This window comes from Palaemon carinicauda, chromosome 8 (assembly GCF_036898095.1).
Source record: "Palaemon carinicauda isolate YSFRI2023 chromosome 8, ASM3689809v2, whole genome shotgun sequence".
Taxonomy (NCBI): Eukaryota; Metazoa; Arthropoda; class Malacostraca; order Decapoda; family Palaemonidae; genus Palaemon; species Palaemon carinicauda.
The window spans coordinates 7,322,538-7,338,545 of NC_090732.1; the positions used below are offsets into that span (position 1 = coordinate 7,322,538).

The following is a 16,008-nucleotide window of genomic DNA, read 5'->3' on the forward strand; positions in this document are numbered from 1 at the left end:
TAATAATAATAATAATAATAATAATAATAATAATAATAATAATAATAATAATAATAATAATAATAATAATAATAATAATAATGTTTACTCAATTTGATTCATGTTTGTTTCCATCGTACTGTATCCTTTTGAGATGAAATTGATATATGATAATAGTGGTATAAGAAAATTAGTATGAAAAACTTTATTATAGTTTCAAGTTTAGCTACTTTGTATTCATTCATAGAGAACGGACCATAGCATCATTTGTTGATAAACAATTCAGCCTAGCAGAAAAGGGAGAGGCTTGCATAAAATAGTAAGGTGTCTAAACTTTGTACGGAATTTTGAAGAGTTTGTATATTCAAAAACAAATGAATATGATTTGAAAAACGATTTTTTATTTCTTATAGTATAGTGAATAACATTAATATTTAAAAATTACATCTTTTATAATAATAAGCTTGAAAGAGGTAATATTTATTTCTGTCAACCTCTTATTCGAAATGGTGGAATAATTGTACCATGGAGAATAATGGCGACTGCAAAAGAAGTCTTCCAAAATTGAGAGAAATATTTACCCGACAACGGCAGGATTCGGATGTAAGAGTGTATTTGAATTGTTCTATATTTAAGTATGTGCCTACTGTTACGTTTGATAATAGTCTATTAACAGGAAATGTCACCATTTCAAAGATATTTAGTCTGATTTATAATTTTTGACAACTTGTATGCTTATGGTAGTTCCATTTGTGTACATAATGAGAGAGATTTGTTTCTTCTGTAGGTCATTTAGAGGCCAGTTTAGATCAAATTACAAGTTGAGTATTAAATGTCATTAATTACTTTACTAACCTACTTTAAGGGCTGTTTTCATATGTCATACATGGAGAAACACCGTGCTCTGGAAGAGCTATAATATTTATTAGACGTAGCATTTGGTTTTATTATAGTTACGGACATCCTTTTCCTTCAGAAAACGCCGGTTTTTTTCGAAGTTGACATTCATTTTCACCGCGAATAAATGCTTAGTGAAATATATATATATGCATATATCTATATCCGTCGATGATGGGGGACCCCCAGGGGGAACCTGGGGTTTTGGGTGGGGAAAACGGTATATAATGGTAAGACAAACCTTTTCTTCTCTACATTATTGGTTTTTTTTAGTCAGGGACAGAAAAACCTTTTCTATTAAAAAATAGGTGTTTCTTATAGAAAAACTACCATTTTCTTCAAAAATGATAGCATGCAGCTCAGCATGTACCACTTGCCAATACATAGGAACTTGTTATTTTTTTTTTCCCGCGGGCGAAGCGAGCGCTCGGCAGAGCAAAAACCTTTAGATATCTAAAAAAATATCCCCATTCTTATATTGCCTAAAGGGTTTTTGGTTTAGTTGCTGTTGATATGAGGGTCAAATTCAGTGAAAGCACATTATTTACCACAGGAAAAACTTTTCTGTTCAAAATGTTCTGTCCGTAACTATAATATTACCCCAATCTGCGACCACCCGTCCTTCACATAGCAGTATTTCATATCAATCATTTGAAGAATGATGGAACAGAATGGTGTGTGACAGAGGAAAGAGTTCTGACAAATGTAGAAATCTTACAAGCTTCCCAATATTTTGATGTAAAATCTAATTTAAGTAGGCAGTAACCCCCCCGGATAAAATGATTCTATGAAGTTTTGAGATACGCTGAGCAACTTTGACCTTATCCAATTTTTCGATAGAGCGGTACTGTATTTGGAATGTGACCTGCCATTAAATCTAACTATTAGCTTTATACATACGAAAGACTGAAAGGTTTTCAAAACCAAATTGAAGACTTTCTTGTTCAAGAAATGCTATTAAGCCGTGATTTTGACAATAACTGCAGGTATTGTAATTTAAGATAGGATAAGTGGGATACCATAGGCTAGGATTTAATTACAATTGTAACCCAACAATAAACATAGTCTGCTTTGGCATAGTAAACGTGATTGAATTTCCTGTTTTTTTACGCGTCCACTTGTTAACAACTGTTTGCAAAACTATATTCATACTTAGGTCTGCACATGGCTAGTCAAGTGTAATCCTTTTTTGTACCTACACAAATATAGACCTTCATTCTTTAATAGGATTATATTTTCAGAAAAGCTGGACGTGACTATTAAAACTTTTAACGCGATGTCAGTAGATATTAGTGGGTAGTGGGGGAGCACCACCCCCTTTCCATCAGGCTGAGAATACAGCCCTATTCCCGGCTCATTCCATTGGCCTTTTTAATCTTTTATCTTTATTCTAGATAATTGTTGTCAGATCATTGTGTGAGAGGGAGATTAAGGAAGAAAATGTTTTGCAGTTTTTTCAATTACATTAGCTGACTGAAAGTTATGTAACTTGCCAATATACTCCTGTTTGTTGTTGTTTATTCTCTTGTGAGTTTGGACTAGTGACAATAATGTCATCATAACAGGATGTTGGCTTTCCTTGGATATCATTGCACTGTCAGAGGAAGGAGTGTCTACTGCTACTGAGTTGAACAGGCTTTAGGCTTTTTGTTAGTGTCTTCCTGCGTTCGTAAAGATGCTAGAGAAACATCTCTGGGTGATACTGTCTCTTCATAGGGTTCCTAGGGTTTTTTTCTTGTTGGAGTGTCATCTCTGATGTCTTGGGATAGAACACTGGAAGAGAATTCAAGTTCCCCCTCCACTGGTGCCTCGCCTTCACACACTGGTGGTCCGGTTGGAAGGGACTCAACAATCTTTTCCCCTATATCAAAGAAGTCCTTAAAGAGAGATCATTAGTTTTGTATGTGACTAAAATTGTTTCTCTTTGCTTGGGAGAGACAGAGCTGCTCCAGGAGTCCCTGTGACTCTCTTCACAAAAGACGAAAATTAAGACTACCCTGGGAGACGATGACCTGAGCACACTCCCTAGTCTTGTCATACACTGCTATTAGGTAGGGAAGGGCTTTGTGTTGTTTCTCAAAATTTGACATTTCCAAACAGGCAGAAGGCAAGGGCTTTTCTGACACTGCAGCCAGCATGCCAGTGAGTCTTAGGATTCCGAAGGAATACGAGGGAGAAGACACACTCGAAGTCTTCCTGTTGGTTCTCCAGGTCTTTACAGTCAACTCTTCTCATACAGTGGAGAGGTCAATTTGGACTCGGTAACCAGCCTTCTCCCCTTTTAAAAGGAAGACTGCAAATTCATTCAACCTAAAGGATACGTATATCTAGATACCATCATACTGTAGAACAGAATTTTTGTCCTCAAGGCTTTGGTTTTCAGTTCAAAGTCAGAACTTCAGACTCTCTATTACCTTGAGTATTCACATACACCTTTTCGGTGCCTACTTGATCGAGACTCACTTTGGGTTTTCTCAACATTGACTTGTCTGGAGCAATTCACTTTTTACCACAAGCTGAGAATCTTCTTCAATCTGTAGCCCCCTCCTCGTGGCCAGGCAGAACTTGAGAACTGGACTATGCTAACACACTGGACATTAGTTTCTCCCACATGACCAAGAACTTCCATATGGATAACAACATCTTTGTAAACCTCCCCGTCATTAGGGCACATGTTTTACATAGGCTCCCACACCAGCAATTACTCCAGGATTGTTGGAAGCATCACTGATAAGCCACCAGCAATTTCCCTACTTTTCAGTTTCAGTGGTGTTGGTGGCTGATTGACATACTCCTGGTGCTGTCAACTGGCTGTTTAAATTTTGTTTGTTCCAACACGAATACTTACCTCGAACTACTTTCTTAGGAGTTACCTGTAATCTCCTCTCTACCGACCAGAGTTTTGTGTAGGATACCCTCAATCTCGTTTTCTATGAAGGCCTACCTCGGCATTAGAGGGTAGGCTTTGCGCTAGGTCGAGGTCCGCTTGGGTCGATAACGCCAGTAAGTTTTCTGGTCGCGACGTGTCACCACGTCGCTCTCGTTCTCTCTCAACCCTTTGTGTGCGCCGCGTGTGTCCCACGTGTTTACCGCGTGGTAACTTGTACTTATCCCTTGTGTTCCTGTGTGTTCACTTTCCGCCCTTGTGCTTCCCGTGTATTCCTTGATTTCCTGCGTTCCTGTGTCTTGCGTTTGTGCGTTATGGAGCAAATCCGCCGTTGTCCTGGGCCTAGAGCCGGTAAATCGTGTGGAGCGTTCCTCTCCAAACCTGAAGTGGACCCTCACTCCCTTTGCTGTAGGGGCAAAGTTTGTTCGTTGTCAGATACGTGCCCCGAGTGTGTTGGTTGGAGTGATATCCAGTGGGTACGTTACGGCACGAAGAAGAGAAAATCGTCGAAACGTTCACCCAGGAAGGCTAGTGTTTCTTCGCCGCTACCGTCGCCCAGTGAACGGTCCGACGGGGCTTCTGTCTCGCCTTCCCCTACCCAGAGTAGGGGCCGAGGTAAGTCCATCGTGGGGAAAGAACCGAGCGTTCTTCCCCAGGAATCTGGTGAATGTGCAGTGGGGATTGCGGGTCCTTCTCGGGCTAGTGAGGACCCCGGTAGTGCTGTGTCAGGGTGCTCTGGAGACTCGGCCCTTGTGCTTGGGGGGCACGTTTCCTCCGATGACCCCTTGTGGGGTAGTAACGTTGTTTCTGTGTCTTCGCCCCCTTCGTGGGCCTGTGTTTCAGGGTCTTTGGCAGGCGGCGACAACCAGGGTAAGTTAGGTTCTGCAGGGAGTGATGCCTTCGGGTGGAAGCTTCCTAAGACACCGGGTAGGTCCCCTATGCGAATGGAAGAGGGCCTGGATTCCTGGTTCCCTAGTGTTGGGCGCCAACCCTCGTTCCCAACCCCGCTCACGGAAGTTCCCGAAGAATTCCTGCAACCTTCTACTTCGGGTACACAACGAGTCGCGAAGTCCCCCGCGGTCCCCGCTCCCGCCCGCCATACGGTAAGTGCAGTGACGTCAGGCTCTTCAGAGGAGTCTTTCTCGTCGGGTGAAGAAGCCAGGAGGGAACATCGACGTCGGAGGGAGCAGTCCAAGAGCAGGCGTTCCCGTTCAAGATCGCGTTCCAGATACAGCAGGAAGCGCTCCCGTTCTCCAAGAAGAAAACACAGGAGGAGTAGGTCACCCGATGGCGATTGGGTTTTCGTACCCCGTAAAGCAGAGATACGATGTTCCCCGGACCGGCGGTCCAAGGATTTCTCGCCAAGGAGACCGTCCTCCAAGCACAGTTTTGACCCTCGCAGGCAGATTCGCGAGAAGGACTCTACATGCAGGCATAAGACCGTAAAGCCTCCGGTTCACCCCGCCCAGCGGGGGGAACCGCGCTTCCTTACGGGCAGCCTGGCCGAACCAGCCCAGCTGGTGCGGCCCTCGGACCGGAAGGAACGGTTCCCGCTGTCGGGTCAGCCCACGGGATCCGCGTCCTCGTCCCCCAGAAACCTTGAGCGGACACTAGTCCTCGCTGGGTCGGCGATGCCTGTGCTAACCCCCGCCCCTGGTGCGGAAGCCTCCGCCGGGGAGGACCAGTACCTCGGCAGAGGAGTGCCTGTTGTGTCTAGAACAAGGCGCCCGGTGGGAGTGCCCGGTGACCCGGCTCCCCGGGCTCAAACCGAGGCTTCGGCTGACGGTAGGGAGGGTTCCCCGACGGAGGACTCGGCTTATAGAAGAGTGATTGGCCTTATCAGGAGGCATCACAAAATAGAGGAACCGGCAGCTACCGACGAGGACTATTGGAGGTCCAGCCTTATACGGTTAATGCAGGCCCCTACCCAGCCTAAGGCCTCCCTGGCTCTCCCTCTAGCCCGGGATCTCGTCCTGGGACAGGAATACGTAGATAGAGGGGTGGAAAGTAACGCCGAAGCCCCCAAGACTCAGAGTTCTTTTAAGTTACTCCAGGGGCTTAAGACGCAGGGCAAGGTCTATGTACCAGAAGGACGTCGACCAGGAGCCTGCAAAGTAGAACCTTCTCTTGACATCCTGGGCCAGGGCGTCTCGGAGGACAGAGCCTCTTCAGCCCCAGTTTGTTTTTCTCCATCGGAGGCCGCGATGATGGAGGAAATGTCGAGGGACCTGGTGCACGTCTCCTCTTGGCTAGACTGGTGGGCTTCCACCTTAGTAGGGGTGCAAGCCACGTTTGATCCTACAGACCCGGAACAGCAAAACCTCTTGAGGGAACTTATCACCTCCGGGGGCAAGACGCTTAAGTTCCTGACATACCAATCTTTCGCCCTGACAGCGAATTGGGTACTCCGCAAGAGGGACACCATCCTGGCAAAGGTGTCCTGAAAGGTCCGAGACAGGGAGGCGCGGGCCATGAGGAGCCTTCCCTTGTGGGGTGACTCCTTGTTCCTTAAAGGACTTAGAAACCATTATGGAGAAGGTGTCTAAGAGAAAAGAATTAAGCACCCCCAGGCCTACGTCTACAAGGAGACCGCCCTACAAGAGGTCAGTCTCAGACAGTGCCGCGACGGCTCAGGCCTCTCCTAGCATGACGAAGAGAGAAGCTCCTTCTTCCTCCTGGACCTCAGCACCTCAGCCTCCCCGTAGGGGGGCCCCAGCAGCTTCAGCCTCCTTTAGGACAGGTTATTCTGCCTCCAGGAGAGGCCGTTCAGGCCGCTCCTCCAGAAGGAGATAGAGTGGGAGGCCCCCTATCCCTGCCCAAGCCTCAGGTTGGGGGATGCCTCAGACTATTTTGGCAAGCATGGAAAGCTCACGGAGCGGAGCCCTGGACAGTGTCCGTACTGAAGGAGGGCTACAGGTTACCATTCTTAGCAGAACCACCCCCTCTAATCCCGGCCAGCCGGGCGGAGTGGCTGGTCCCCAAGGATCCGTTGAAGAAGACCACCCTTCAAGAGGAAGTGTCCTCCATGTTGGAGAAGGGCGCCATGGAGGAGATTCTACACCCGGGCCCGGGTTTCTACAGTCGTCTGTTCCTGGTAGAAAAGGCGACGGGGGGGTGGAGGCCAGTTATAGATCTGTCGGCTGTCAACAAGTTCATAAAGAAGACAGACTTCAAAATGGACACTCCGAAGTCAGTCCTACTGTCCTTGAGGGAGGAAGATTACATGATGACCATAGACCTCAAGGACGCCTACTTCCAAATTCCGGTCCACCCCTCGAGTCGAAAGAGTCTCCGGGTGAAATGGGGTTCCCAGATCCTGCAATTCTAGACCCTTTGCTTCGGATTGTCAACAGCGCCCCAGGTATTCACAAGTGTCTTCACGACTGTCTCAGTGTGGGCTCACGAACGAGGCATTCGCCTCATCCGATACCTGGACGACTGGTTGCTTCTTTCCTCCTCAAAGGACCTCTTGAAGGAGCAAGGGGTGAAACTTCTCCAGTTTTGCAAGGATCTGGGCATCGTGATCAACCCGGAAAAATCAAACCTATCCCCCTCCACCAGAATGACCTACTTGGGGATGACGCTAGATACCCTTCTGGGAAAAGCTTTCCCTTCAGAAGACAGAATAAACAATCTCATGGAGATCATTCGCCCGTTCCTATCGGGGCACCCCAGGAGAGCGAAGGACTGGCAAAGACTGATAGGGCATCTGGTGTCGGAGAAACTGGTTCCCCAGGGGAGAATCAGACTCAGAGCCGTCCAATGGAACCTGAAGAACTTCTGGTGCCAACTGGACTCGCAACAAGTACTAATCCCAGTTCTACCAAACACGAGGCCCTCCCTGGAATGGTGGCATTGCCGGTCGAACTCACTCAAGGGGATGCCCTTCGTGAACGCCCCCCCGAGTTACTGCTGTTCACAGACGCCTCCAACCAGGGATGGGGAGCCCATCTCCTCGACGAGACAGCGAGAGGAACCTGGACGGACGGGGAAAAGGAACTCCACATCAATGTCCTAGAGTTGAAGGCAGTCCAGAAGGCTTGCCTACACTTTGCAGATCTACTAAGGGGAAACACTGGCGTTAATGTGCGACAACGCCACAGTAGTAGCGTACATAAAGAAGCAAGGAGGTTTGAAGTCAAGGGAGTTGTGCGATCTCACCATAAAGATTCTAGATTGGGCGGAAACGAACCAGGTTGTGTTATTAGCAAGGTTCATCCCCGGGAAAAAGAACGTGCTGGCCGATGGTCTCAGCAGGGTGGGCCAAATAGTAGGGACAGAGTGGTCCCTCCTTCCAGAAGTAGCCAAGCTCATCATCCAACGTTGGGGTTCCCCGGTGATGGACCTCTTTGCAACCAAACTGAACGCTCAACTTCCCGTATATTGTTCTCCTGTACCAGATCCGAAGGCAGCCTTGGAGGATGCCTTTCAGCACAGGTGGGACAACCTAGACGTGTACGCTTTTCCCCCCTTCACGTTGATAAGGCAAGTGCTCAACAGAGTAAGGACGGCCCGAAACTTAAGGATGACTTTGGTAGCGCCCTGGTGGCCGGAGAGAGAGTGGTTCGCAGACCTAAAAGACCTGGCGAGTCAACCTCCGTGGCCACTCCCCGACAGGTCAGACCTTCTACACCAACCACATTTTCTCAGATTTCACGACAACCCACAGTCTCTGCGTCTTCACGCCTGGAGACTATCGAGCGACTCCTGAAGAAGGAGGGGTAGTCATCAGCTACTGCTAAGAGAATGTCGCTATACCTGAGAAGGTCTTCAGCTGCGGTCTACCAAGCTAAGTGGGCCTCCTTCACGAAGTGGTGCGCTTCGAGGCACATTAAACCCCTCAAAGCCTCAGTCCCAGACATAGCGGATTTTCTGGTATATCTCAGAGACAAATGGGAATGTCAATCCCAGCCATAAAAGGGGTACGGGCCGCCTTGGGCCAAGTCTTCCTCCTGAAGGGCATCGACCTAGGTTCCTCTAGGCACATCTCGATGCTTGTCAAGAGCTTCGAGCAGTCCTGCCCCCTACAAGCAGCTCGGGTGCCTCAGTGGGACTTAGCTAAGGTCCTGAAGATGTTGAGTGGCCCCCCCTTCGAACCTTTGAAAGATATCTTAGACAGGGACCTCACTCTCAAGACAGTCTTCTTGCTAGCCTTGGCGTCCGCTAAGAGAGTAGGAGAGATCCATGGGCTGTCATATGACGTCTCTCATTCGAGGGGGTGGAAAGAAGTTTCTTTCAAGTTCGTTCCTTCTTTTGTGGCGAAGACCCAGAACCCAGCTGTCTGGGATCCTAAATTCGAAGGTTTCTCCATACCAGCCATCCCTAAGACGGGTAATGCTGAGGATTTAAAATTGTGCCCGGTCCGTGCCATTAGAAAATACCTTGAAAGAACGGCTCATCTCCGGCCAGGCATCAAGAGCCTCTTCGTCTCCACGGGTGTTACTAAGAAACAAGTATCCAAGAACACCATTTCCTTCTGGTTGAGACGAGTTATTGCCAGGGCCTACAAGGAAAAAGATCTGGCCGTGCCAGGCGTCCCCAGACCTCATGACATCAGGGGTCTGAGCACGTCCTTAGCCTTTGAGAAAAACTTGGCAGTGGGTCAGATCCTTCGGGCAGGTACTTGGTCTAACCAGTCGACTTTTACTGCCCATTACCTCAAGGACTACTCGAGGAAGTCCTTAGACGGGTTCTCCATTGGGACAGTCATCTCCGCCCTCCAAGTGGTTTAACGGTAAAAGCCCCAGGCTCAATCGCGGATAGCAAACCGGGAGACACAGGTTCGTTTCCTTTCATCCTCCCCAGTTGTTCCCTATCCTCATCGGAGATAACCATCTTGTACCATTGGATAACACGTTCTCCGCAACTACGTTACTGGATGCAACATCAGAAGAAGTTTTTCAAAGGGTGAGTACTTAGACACTAACGTGAGCTCTTTGTGTAGTTACCCTCTCGTCCGTTTTCTAGTATGTACCGTTATACCTAGGCCTCTTGGCCTCCGCTTACTGGGTCTGTAGGTCAGAATAGCACTCCCGCCTTCTAAAGTGTAAGTCTCCTAAGAAAGTAGTTCGAGGTAAGTATTCGTGTTGGAACAAATAAAAAATTTTAAGTAATTTTTATTTTTCCTAACATACTTACCGAGAACTACTTTCGGGTAATGGCCCTCCCTTCCTTCCCCGAGTACCTCTCTGCCCTTGCAAGTATTGTGCTACATCAATAGAACTTACTGGCGTTATCGACCCAAGCGGACCTCGACCTAGCGCAAAGCCTACCCTCGGGGCACATTCTCTAATGCCGAGGTAGGCCTTCATAGAAAACGGGATTGAGGGTATCCTACACAAAACTCTGGTCGGTAGAGAGGAGATTACAGGTAACTCCTAAGAAAGTAGTTCTCGGTAAGTATGTTAGGAAAAATAAAAATTACTTAAAATTTTTGATTTGTTCCGACACAAATACTCACCGAGAACTACTTTTCTGTGGGAGTCACTTGGTGATCTCTCAATCTCGACCAAGGTTTTCCCGCCGTTACCCCCCTTACCCCGCTCTATATAGGTTTACCCCCGCCGCCAGAGAATGCGCCCAAAGGGCAGGATTAGGGCAGGTCACTGCCTCTCTGGGTCAGCATTGTCATTAAGTTCTTGGTCCTGAGCTGTAAAACATCTCACTCTCTCGCTCTCTCGATCCTTTGGCGCGTTTGTGATTCCACGAGTTTCCAGTGTGGGGACTTGTGTTTTTCTTGCGTAGTGCGTTATTCGCAAGTGTTACAATGCGTTCTCCTTGCGTATATCCCAGTGTACTTATAACTCGCTAGTGTTGGCCCTTCGTGTGCGAACGATGGAGCATGTGCGTCGTTGCCCTGGTCCTAGAGCCGGAAAGTCGTGTGGGGCTTTCCTCTCTAAACCAGAAGTAGACCCTCACTCCCTTTGTTCCACGTGTAGGGGGAAAGTTTGCTCCACCGCGGACACGTGTCCGGAGTGCGTAAGCTGGGATGATATACAGTGGGTACGGTACAGTACCAAAAAGAAGAAGTCTTCTAAGCGTTCCCCCAGAAAAGTTAGTGGCGTTTCTTCGTTACCGTCGGCCAGTGATCGGTCCGACGAAGCCTCGGCTTCTCCGTCTCCTTCGCAGAGGAGAGGGCAGCAAGCCCCCAGTGTTGTGATTAGTCATAGCGTTCTTCCCGGTGAACCCAGTGTGAGGGAAGAACCAAGGGCAGGCCCCTCTAGAGATAACGGAGGGTCCGGTAGTGCTTCTGGTGAATCAGGCCTCGTGGCAGGGGACCACGCGTCCTCAGAAGACCCCGTATGGGGCAGTGTTGTTATTTCAGAGTCTCCACCGCCCTCGTGGGTCGGTGCGTCGGGCTCTCCCCCGCCAGAGGACAGCCACGCTAGAGTTCGCCGCCCGAGTAGCGATGCCTTCGGGTGGAAGTTGCCGAAAACACCGGGGAGGTCACCGCTAAGAATGGACGTGACCCTGGACCCCTGGCCCCCTGGCATTGATAGAGTAGACTCAGTGCCGACGATCTCCACAGCGGTCCCCGAAGACTTCCTCCAACATCCAATCTCGGACGTCCGACGGCGAAGAGCTTCCCCCACGCATCACGCGGGCAGCCGTTACACGAGGAACGTGGCGCCCTCGGACTCGTCAGAGATAGATTCATCCTCCGGGGGAGAAGTCAGGGAGAAACGGCGCGGGAAGAGAGAGCGGTCCGAAAGCGATCGTTCCCGCTCCAGGTCAAGGTCGCGACATAGCAGGAAGAAACGGCGCGGGAAGAGAGAGCGGTCCGAAAGCGATCGTTCCCGCTCCAGGTCAAGGTCGCGACATAGCAGGAAGCGCCTCGGCTTCTCCGTCTCCTTCGCAGAGGAGAGGGCAGCAAGCCCCCAGTGTTGTGATTAGTCATAGCGTTCTTCCCGGTGAACCCAGTGTGAGGGAAGAACCAAGGGCAGGCCCCTCTAGAGATAACGGAGGGTCCGGTAGTGCTTCTGGTGAATCAGGCCTCGTGGCAGGGGACCACGCGTCCTCAGAAGACCCCGTATGGGGCAGTGTTGTTATTTCAGAGTCTCCACCGCCCTCGTGGGTCGGTGCGTCGGGCTCTCCCCCGCCAGAGGACAGCCACGCTAGAGTTCGCCGCCCGAGTAGCGATGCCTTCGGGTGGAAGTTGCCGAAAACACCGGGGAGGTCACCGCTAAGAATGGACGTGACCCTGGACCCCTGGCCCCCTGGCATTGATAGAGTAGACTCAGTGCCGACGATCTCCACAGCGGTCCCCGAAGACTTCCTCCAACATCCAATCTCGGACGTCCGACGGCGAAGAGCTTCCCCCACGCATCACGCGGGCAGCCGTTACACGAGGAACGTGGCGCCCTCGGACTCGTCAGAGATAGATTCATCCTCCGGGGGAGAAGTCAGGGAGAAACGGCGCGGGAAGAGAGAGCGGTCCGAAAGCGATCGTTCCCGCTCCAGGTCAAGGTCGCGACATAGCAGGAAGAAACGGCGCGGGAAGAGAGAGCGGTCCGAAAGCGATCGTTCCCGCTCCAGGTCAAGGTCGCGACATAGCAGGAAGCGCCTCGGCTTCTCCGTCTCCTTCGCAGAGGAGAGGGCAGCAAGCCCCCAGTGTTGTGATTAGTCATAGCGTTCTTCCCGGTGAACCCAGTGTGAGGGAAGAACCAAGGGCAGGCCCCTCTAGAGATAACGGAGGGTCCGGTAGTGCTTCTGGTGAATCAGGCCTCGTGGCAGGGGACCACGCGTCCTCAGAAGACCCCGTATGGGGCAGTGTTGTTATTTCAGAGTCTCCACCGCCCTCGTGGGTCGGTGCGTCGGGCTCTCCCCCGCCAGAGGACAGCCACGCTAGAGTTCGCCGCCCGAGTAGCGATGCCTTCGGGTGGAAGTTGCCGAAAACACCGGGGAGGTCACCGCTAAGAATGGACGTGACCCTGGACCCCTGGCCCCCTGGCATTGATAGAGTAGACTCAGTGCCGACGATCTCCACAGCGGTCCCCGAAGACTTCCTCCAACATCCAATCTCGGACGTCCGACGGCGAAGAGCTTCCCCCACGCATCACGCGGGCAGCCGTTACACGAGGAACGTGGCGCCCTCGGACTCGTCAGAGATAGATTCATCCTCCGGGGGAGAAGTCAGGGAGAAACGGCGCGGGAAGAGAGAGCGGTCCGAAAGCGATCGTTCCCGCTCCAGGTCAAGGTCGCGACATAGCAGGAAGCGCCCCCACTCTCACTCCCGTAAGTATAGGAGAGATGCCTCTCCCGGCGGCGCTTGGGTCTACGTCCCTTCAGGAGAGTCCAAGAGGCTCCACTCTCCAGACTCTCGTTCCAGTGAACGAGCGTCTAGGCTGCCGCTCCCTACGCACAGCCTAGATCCGCTCGACCTGCCACGCAGGAAAGACCTCGCTCAGAAGCATAAGTCCTCGAGGCCTCCGGTTCACCCCGCCCAGCGGGGGGAAACGCGCTTCTTTGAAGGCAGCCTGACCGAACCAGCCCAGCTGGTGCGGTCATCGAGCAAGAAGGATCGGTTCCCGTTGTCGGTTCAGCCCACCGGGACCGTGACTTCGGCTTCCAGAGCCTTGGGGCAACCGAGGGCCCTCCCTGAGCCGGTGGCACCCGCCTTGCGGCGAGATCCACCCTCCTACGGAGCTCCCTACGGTTACGGGTAGACCTCCCTGGACCCAAGAGGACGACGACCGGTCTACCGGTCAAGCAACCCGGCACCCCCACGCCAGGCCGAGGCCTCGGCTGACGGAGGCGAAGCTCCCCCGTCGGAGGACTCCGCGTACAGAAGGGTGGTGGGTCTCATCAGGAGGCTCCATGGGATCGCAGAACCCTCGACACCTAAGGTGAATTCCTGGAGGTCAAGCCTCCTGAGATTCACGCATCACGACGCCCTTCCGAAGTCCTCCCTGGCCCTTCCTCTTGCCCCAGACCTAGTACTGGGACAAGAGTACATAGATAACTTGGTGGCCAGCAATGCGGAGGCCCCCAAGTCCCAGAGTGCCTCGAAACTGCTCCAGGGCCTCAAGACGCAAGGGAAGGTGTACATTCCTGAAGGGCGGCGCCCAGGCCCCTGTAAAGTGGACCCGGCCTTAGACATCCTGGGACAAGGCGGCTCGGACGAAAGGGTCTCTTCAGCCCCGGTTTCCTTCTCGCCTACAGAAGCCGCCATGATGGAGGAGATGTCGAGGGACCAGGTGAACGTCTCCTCATGGCTGGACTGGTGGGCCTCCACGTTGGTGAACGTGCAAGCCTCCATCGACCCCGAAGATCCAAAGCAGCAGAGTCTCCTGACGGACCTTCTCAACTCCGGGGGGAAAACTCTCAAGTTTCTGGCGTACCAAGCGCTCGCCTTGACGGCCAACTGGGTACTTAGGAAACGTGACACAGTTCTCTCTAAGTTGTCGAAGAAAATCCCGGACAGGGAGGCCCGAGCTGTGCGTAGCCTACCCTTGGGGGGTGAGTCTCTGTTCCCTTTAAAGGAACTGGAAGTTCTAATGGAGAAGGTGTCCAAGAGGAGAGAGGCCAACGTCCCCAGACAAGCGTCTTCCAGAAGGCCGCCATACAGGAGATCAGCCTCGGATAGCGCCGTGACTCCTCAGGCCGCCCCCAGCTCTTCGAGGAGGGACGCCCCTTCCTCCTCCTGGACAACAACTCCGCAGCCCTCCCGCAGAGGAGCACCAGCTTCTGCCAGCTCCTTCAGGTCGGGTTACTCCGCCTCGAAGAGAGGCAGATCAGGCCGCCCCTCTAGGAGAAGGTAGAGGGAGAGGCCCCCTACTCCCGCCCAAGCCTCGGGTTGGGGGATGCCTCAGACCTCATTGGCAAGCATGGAAAACACAAGGGGCGGATCCTTGGACGGTGTCCGTCCTGAAAGAAGGCTACAGGCTCCCCTTCATAGCGGACCCACCCCCTCTTATTCCAGCCAGCCAGACAGAATGGTTGGCCCCCAGGGACCCGATGAAAAGGGCCACCCTTCAAGGAGAGGTTTCCTCCATGTTAGAGAAGGGGGCCATGGAAGAAGTCCTTCTCCCAGGCCCGGGCTTCTACAGCCGCCTGTTCCTGGTAGAGAAAGCAACGGGGGGGTGGAGACCCGTGATAGACCTGTCGGCCCTCAACAAGTTCGTCAAGAAGACGGACTTCAAGATGGACACCCCGAAATCCGTCCTGATGTCCTTGAGGGAGAAAGATTACATGATGACGGTCGACCTCAAGGACGCATACATCCAGATCCCTGTCCACCCGTCGAGTCGGAAGTTCCTCCGGGTAAAATGGGGTTCCCAGATCCTGCAGTTCAAGACCCTTTGCTTCGGCCTGTCGACGGCCCCTCAAGTGTTCACGAGGGTCTTCGCGACAGTCTCAGTGTGGGCTCACGAACGAGGTATCCGTCTCATCAGATACCTAGACGACTGGTTGCTCCTTTCCAACTCAAAGGCCCTCTTGGAGGAGCAAGGGAGAAACCTCCTCCAGTTCTGCAGGAATCTGGGAATCATAATCAATCTGGAAAAATCGAACTTAACGCCATCCAACAGAATGGGATACTTGGGGATGACGTTGGACACCGTGCAGGGGAAGGTCTTCCCCTCGGAAGACAGGATACGGAACCTCAATCACATCATTCAGCCGTTCCTGTCAGAACATTCCAGGAGGGCGAAAGACTGGCAGAGACTGATAGGTCACCTGGTCTCATTAGAGAAACTGGTTCCCCAAGGGAAGATGCGGCTCAGACCCGTGCAATGGAACCTCAAGGGCCTCTGGTCCCAGACAGGCGCTCAGAAGGCGTTGATTCCTGTCCTTCCAGACACAAGAACAGCCCTAGAATGGTGGCACTGCCAGTCGAACTCCCTCAAGGGGATGCCCCTCGGGTCCTGTCCCCCCGAGTACCTCCTGTTCACAGACGCCTCCAACCTAGGGTGGGGAGCCCACCTTCGGGAGGAGACAGCAAGCGGTACCTGGTCGGAGAACGAAAAGCATCTCCACATCAACGTCCTAGAGCTAAAAGCAGTCCAGAAGGCATGTCTGCACTTTGCAAGTCGGTTGAGGGGAAACACCGTGGCCTTAATGTGCGACAACGCCACGGTGGTAGCCTACATAAAGAAGCAAAGGGGCATGAGATCGAAGGAACTGTGCGACCTCACCATAAGCATCCTGCATTGGGCGGACGAGCAGCAGGTGGTACTGCTAGCAAGGTTCATCCCTGGGAAGAGAAACGTGCTAGCCGACGGCCTCAGCAGAATGGGTCAGATAGT

At 51.8% G+C, this 16,008-nt stretch overlaps 1 protein-coding gene across 4 annotated transcripts in view; it reads left to right on the top strand.

Moving 5' to 3' along the window:
* Positions 1-445: 445 nt before the first annotated feature.
* Strip (striatin interacting protein) overlaps positions 446-16,008 on the top strand; it is a 65,869-nt gene continuing 50,306 nt past the window's right edge. For all 4 annotated transcript variants that reach the window (XR_011045317.1, XR_011045318.1, XM_068378432.1 and 1 more), the window contains exon 1: positions 446-582. Coding sequence is in view for 2 of the 4 variants with exons in the window: in XM_068378432.1 (XP_068234533.1) it covers positions 505-582 (78 nt within the window). In the remaining 2 variants the exon portion in view is untranslated. The remainder of the gene's footprint in view (positions 583-16,008) is intronic.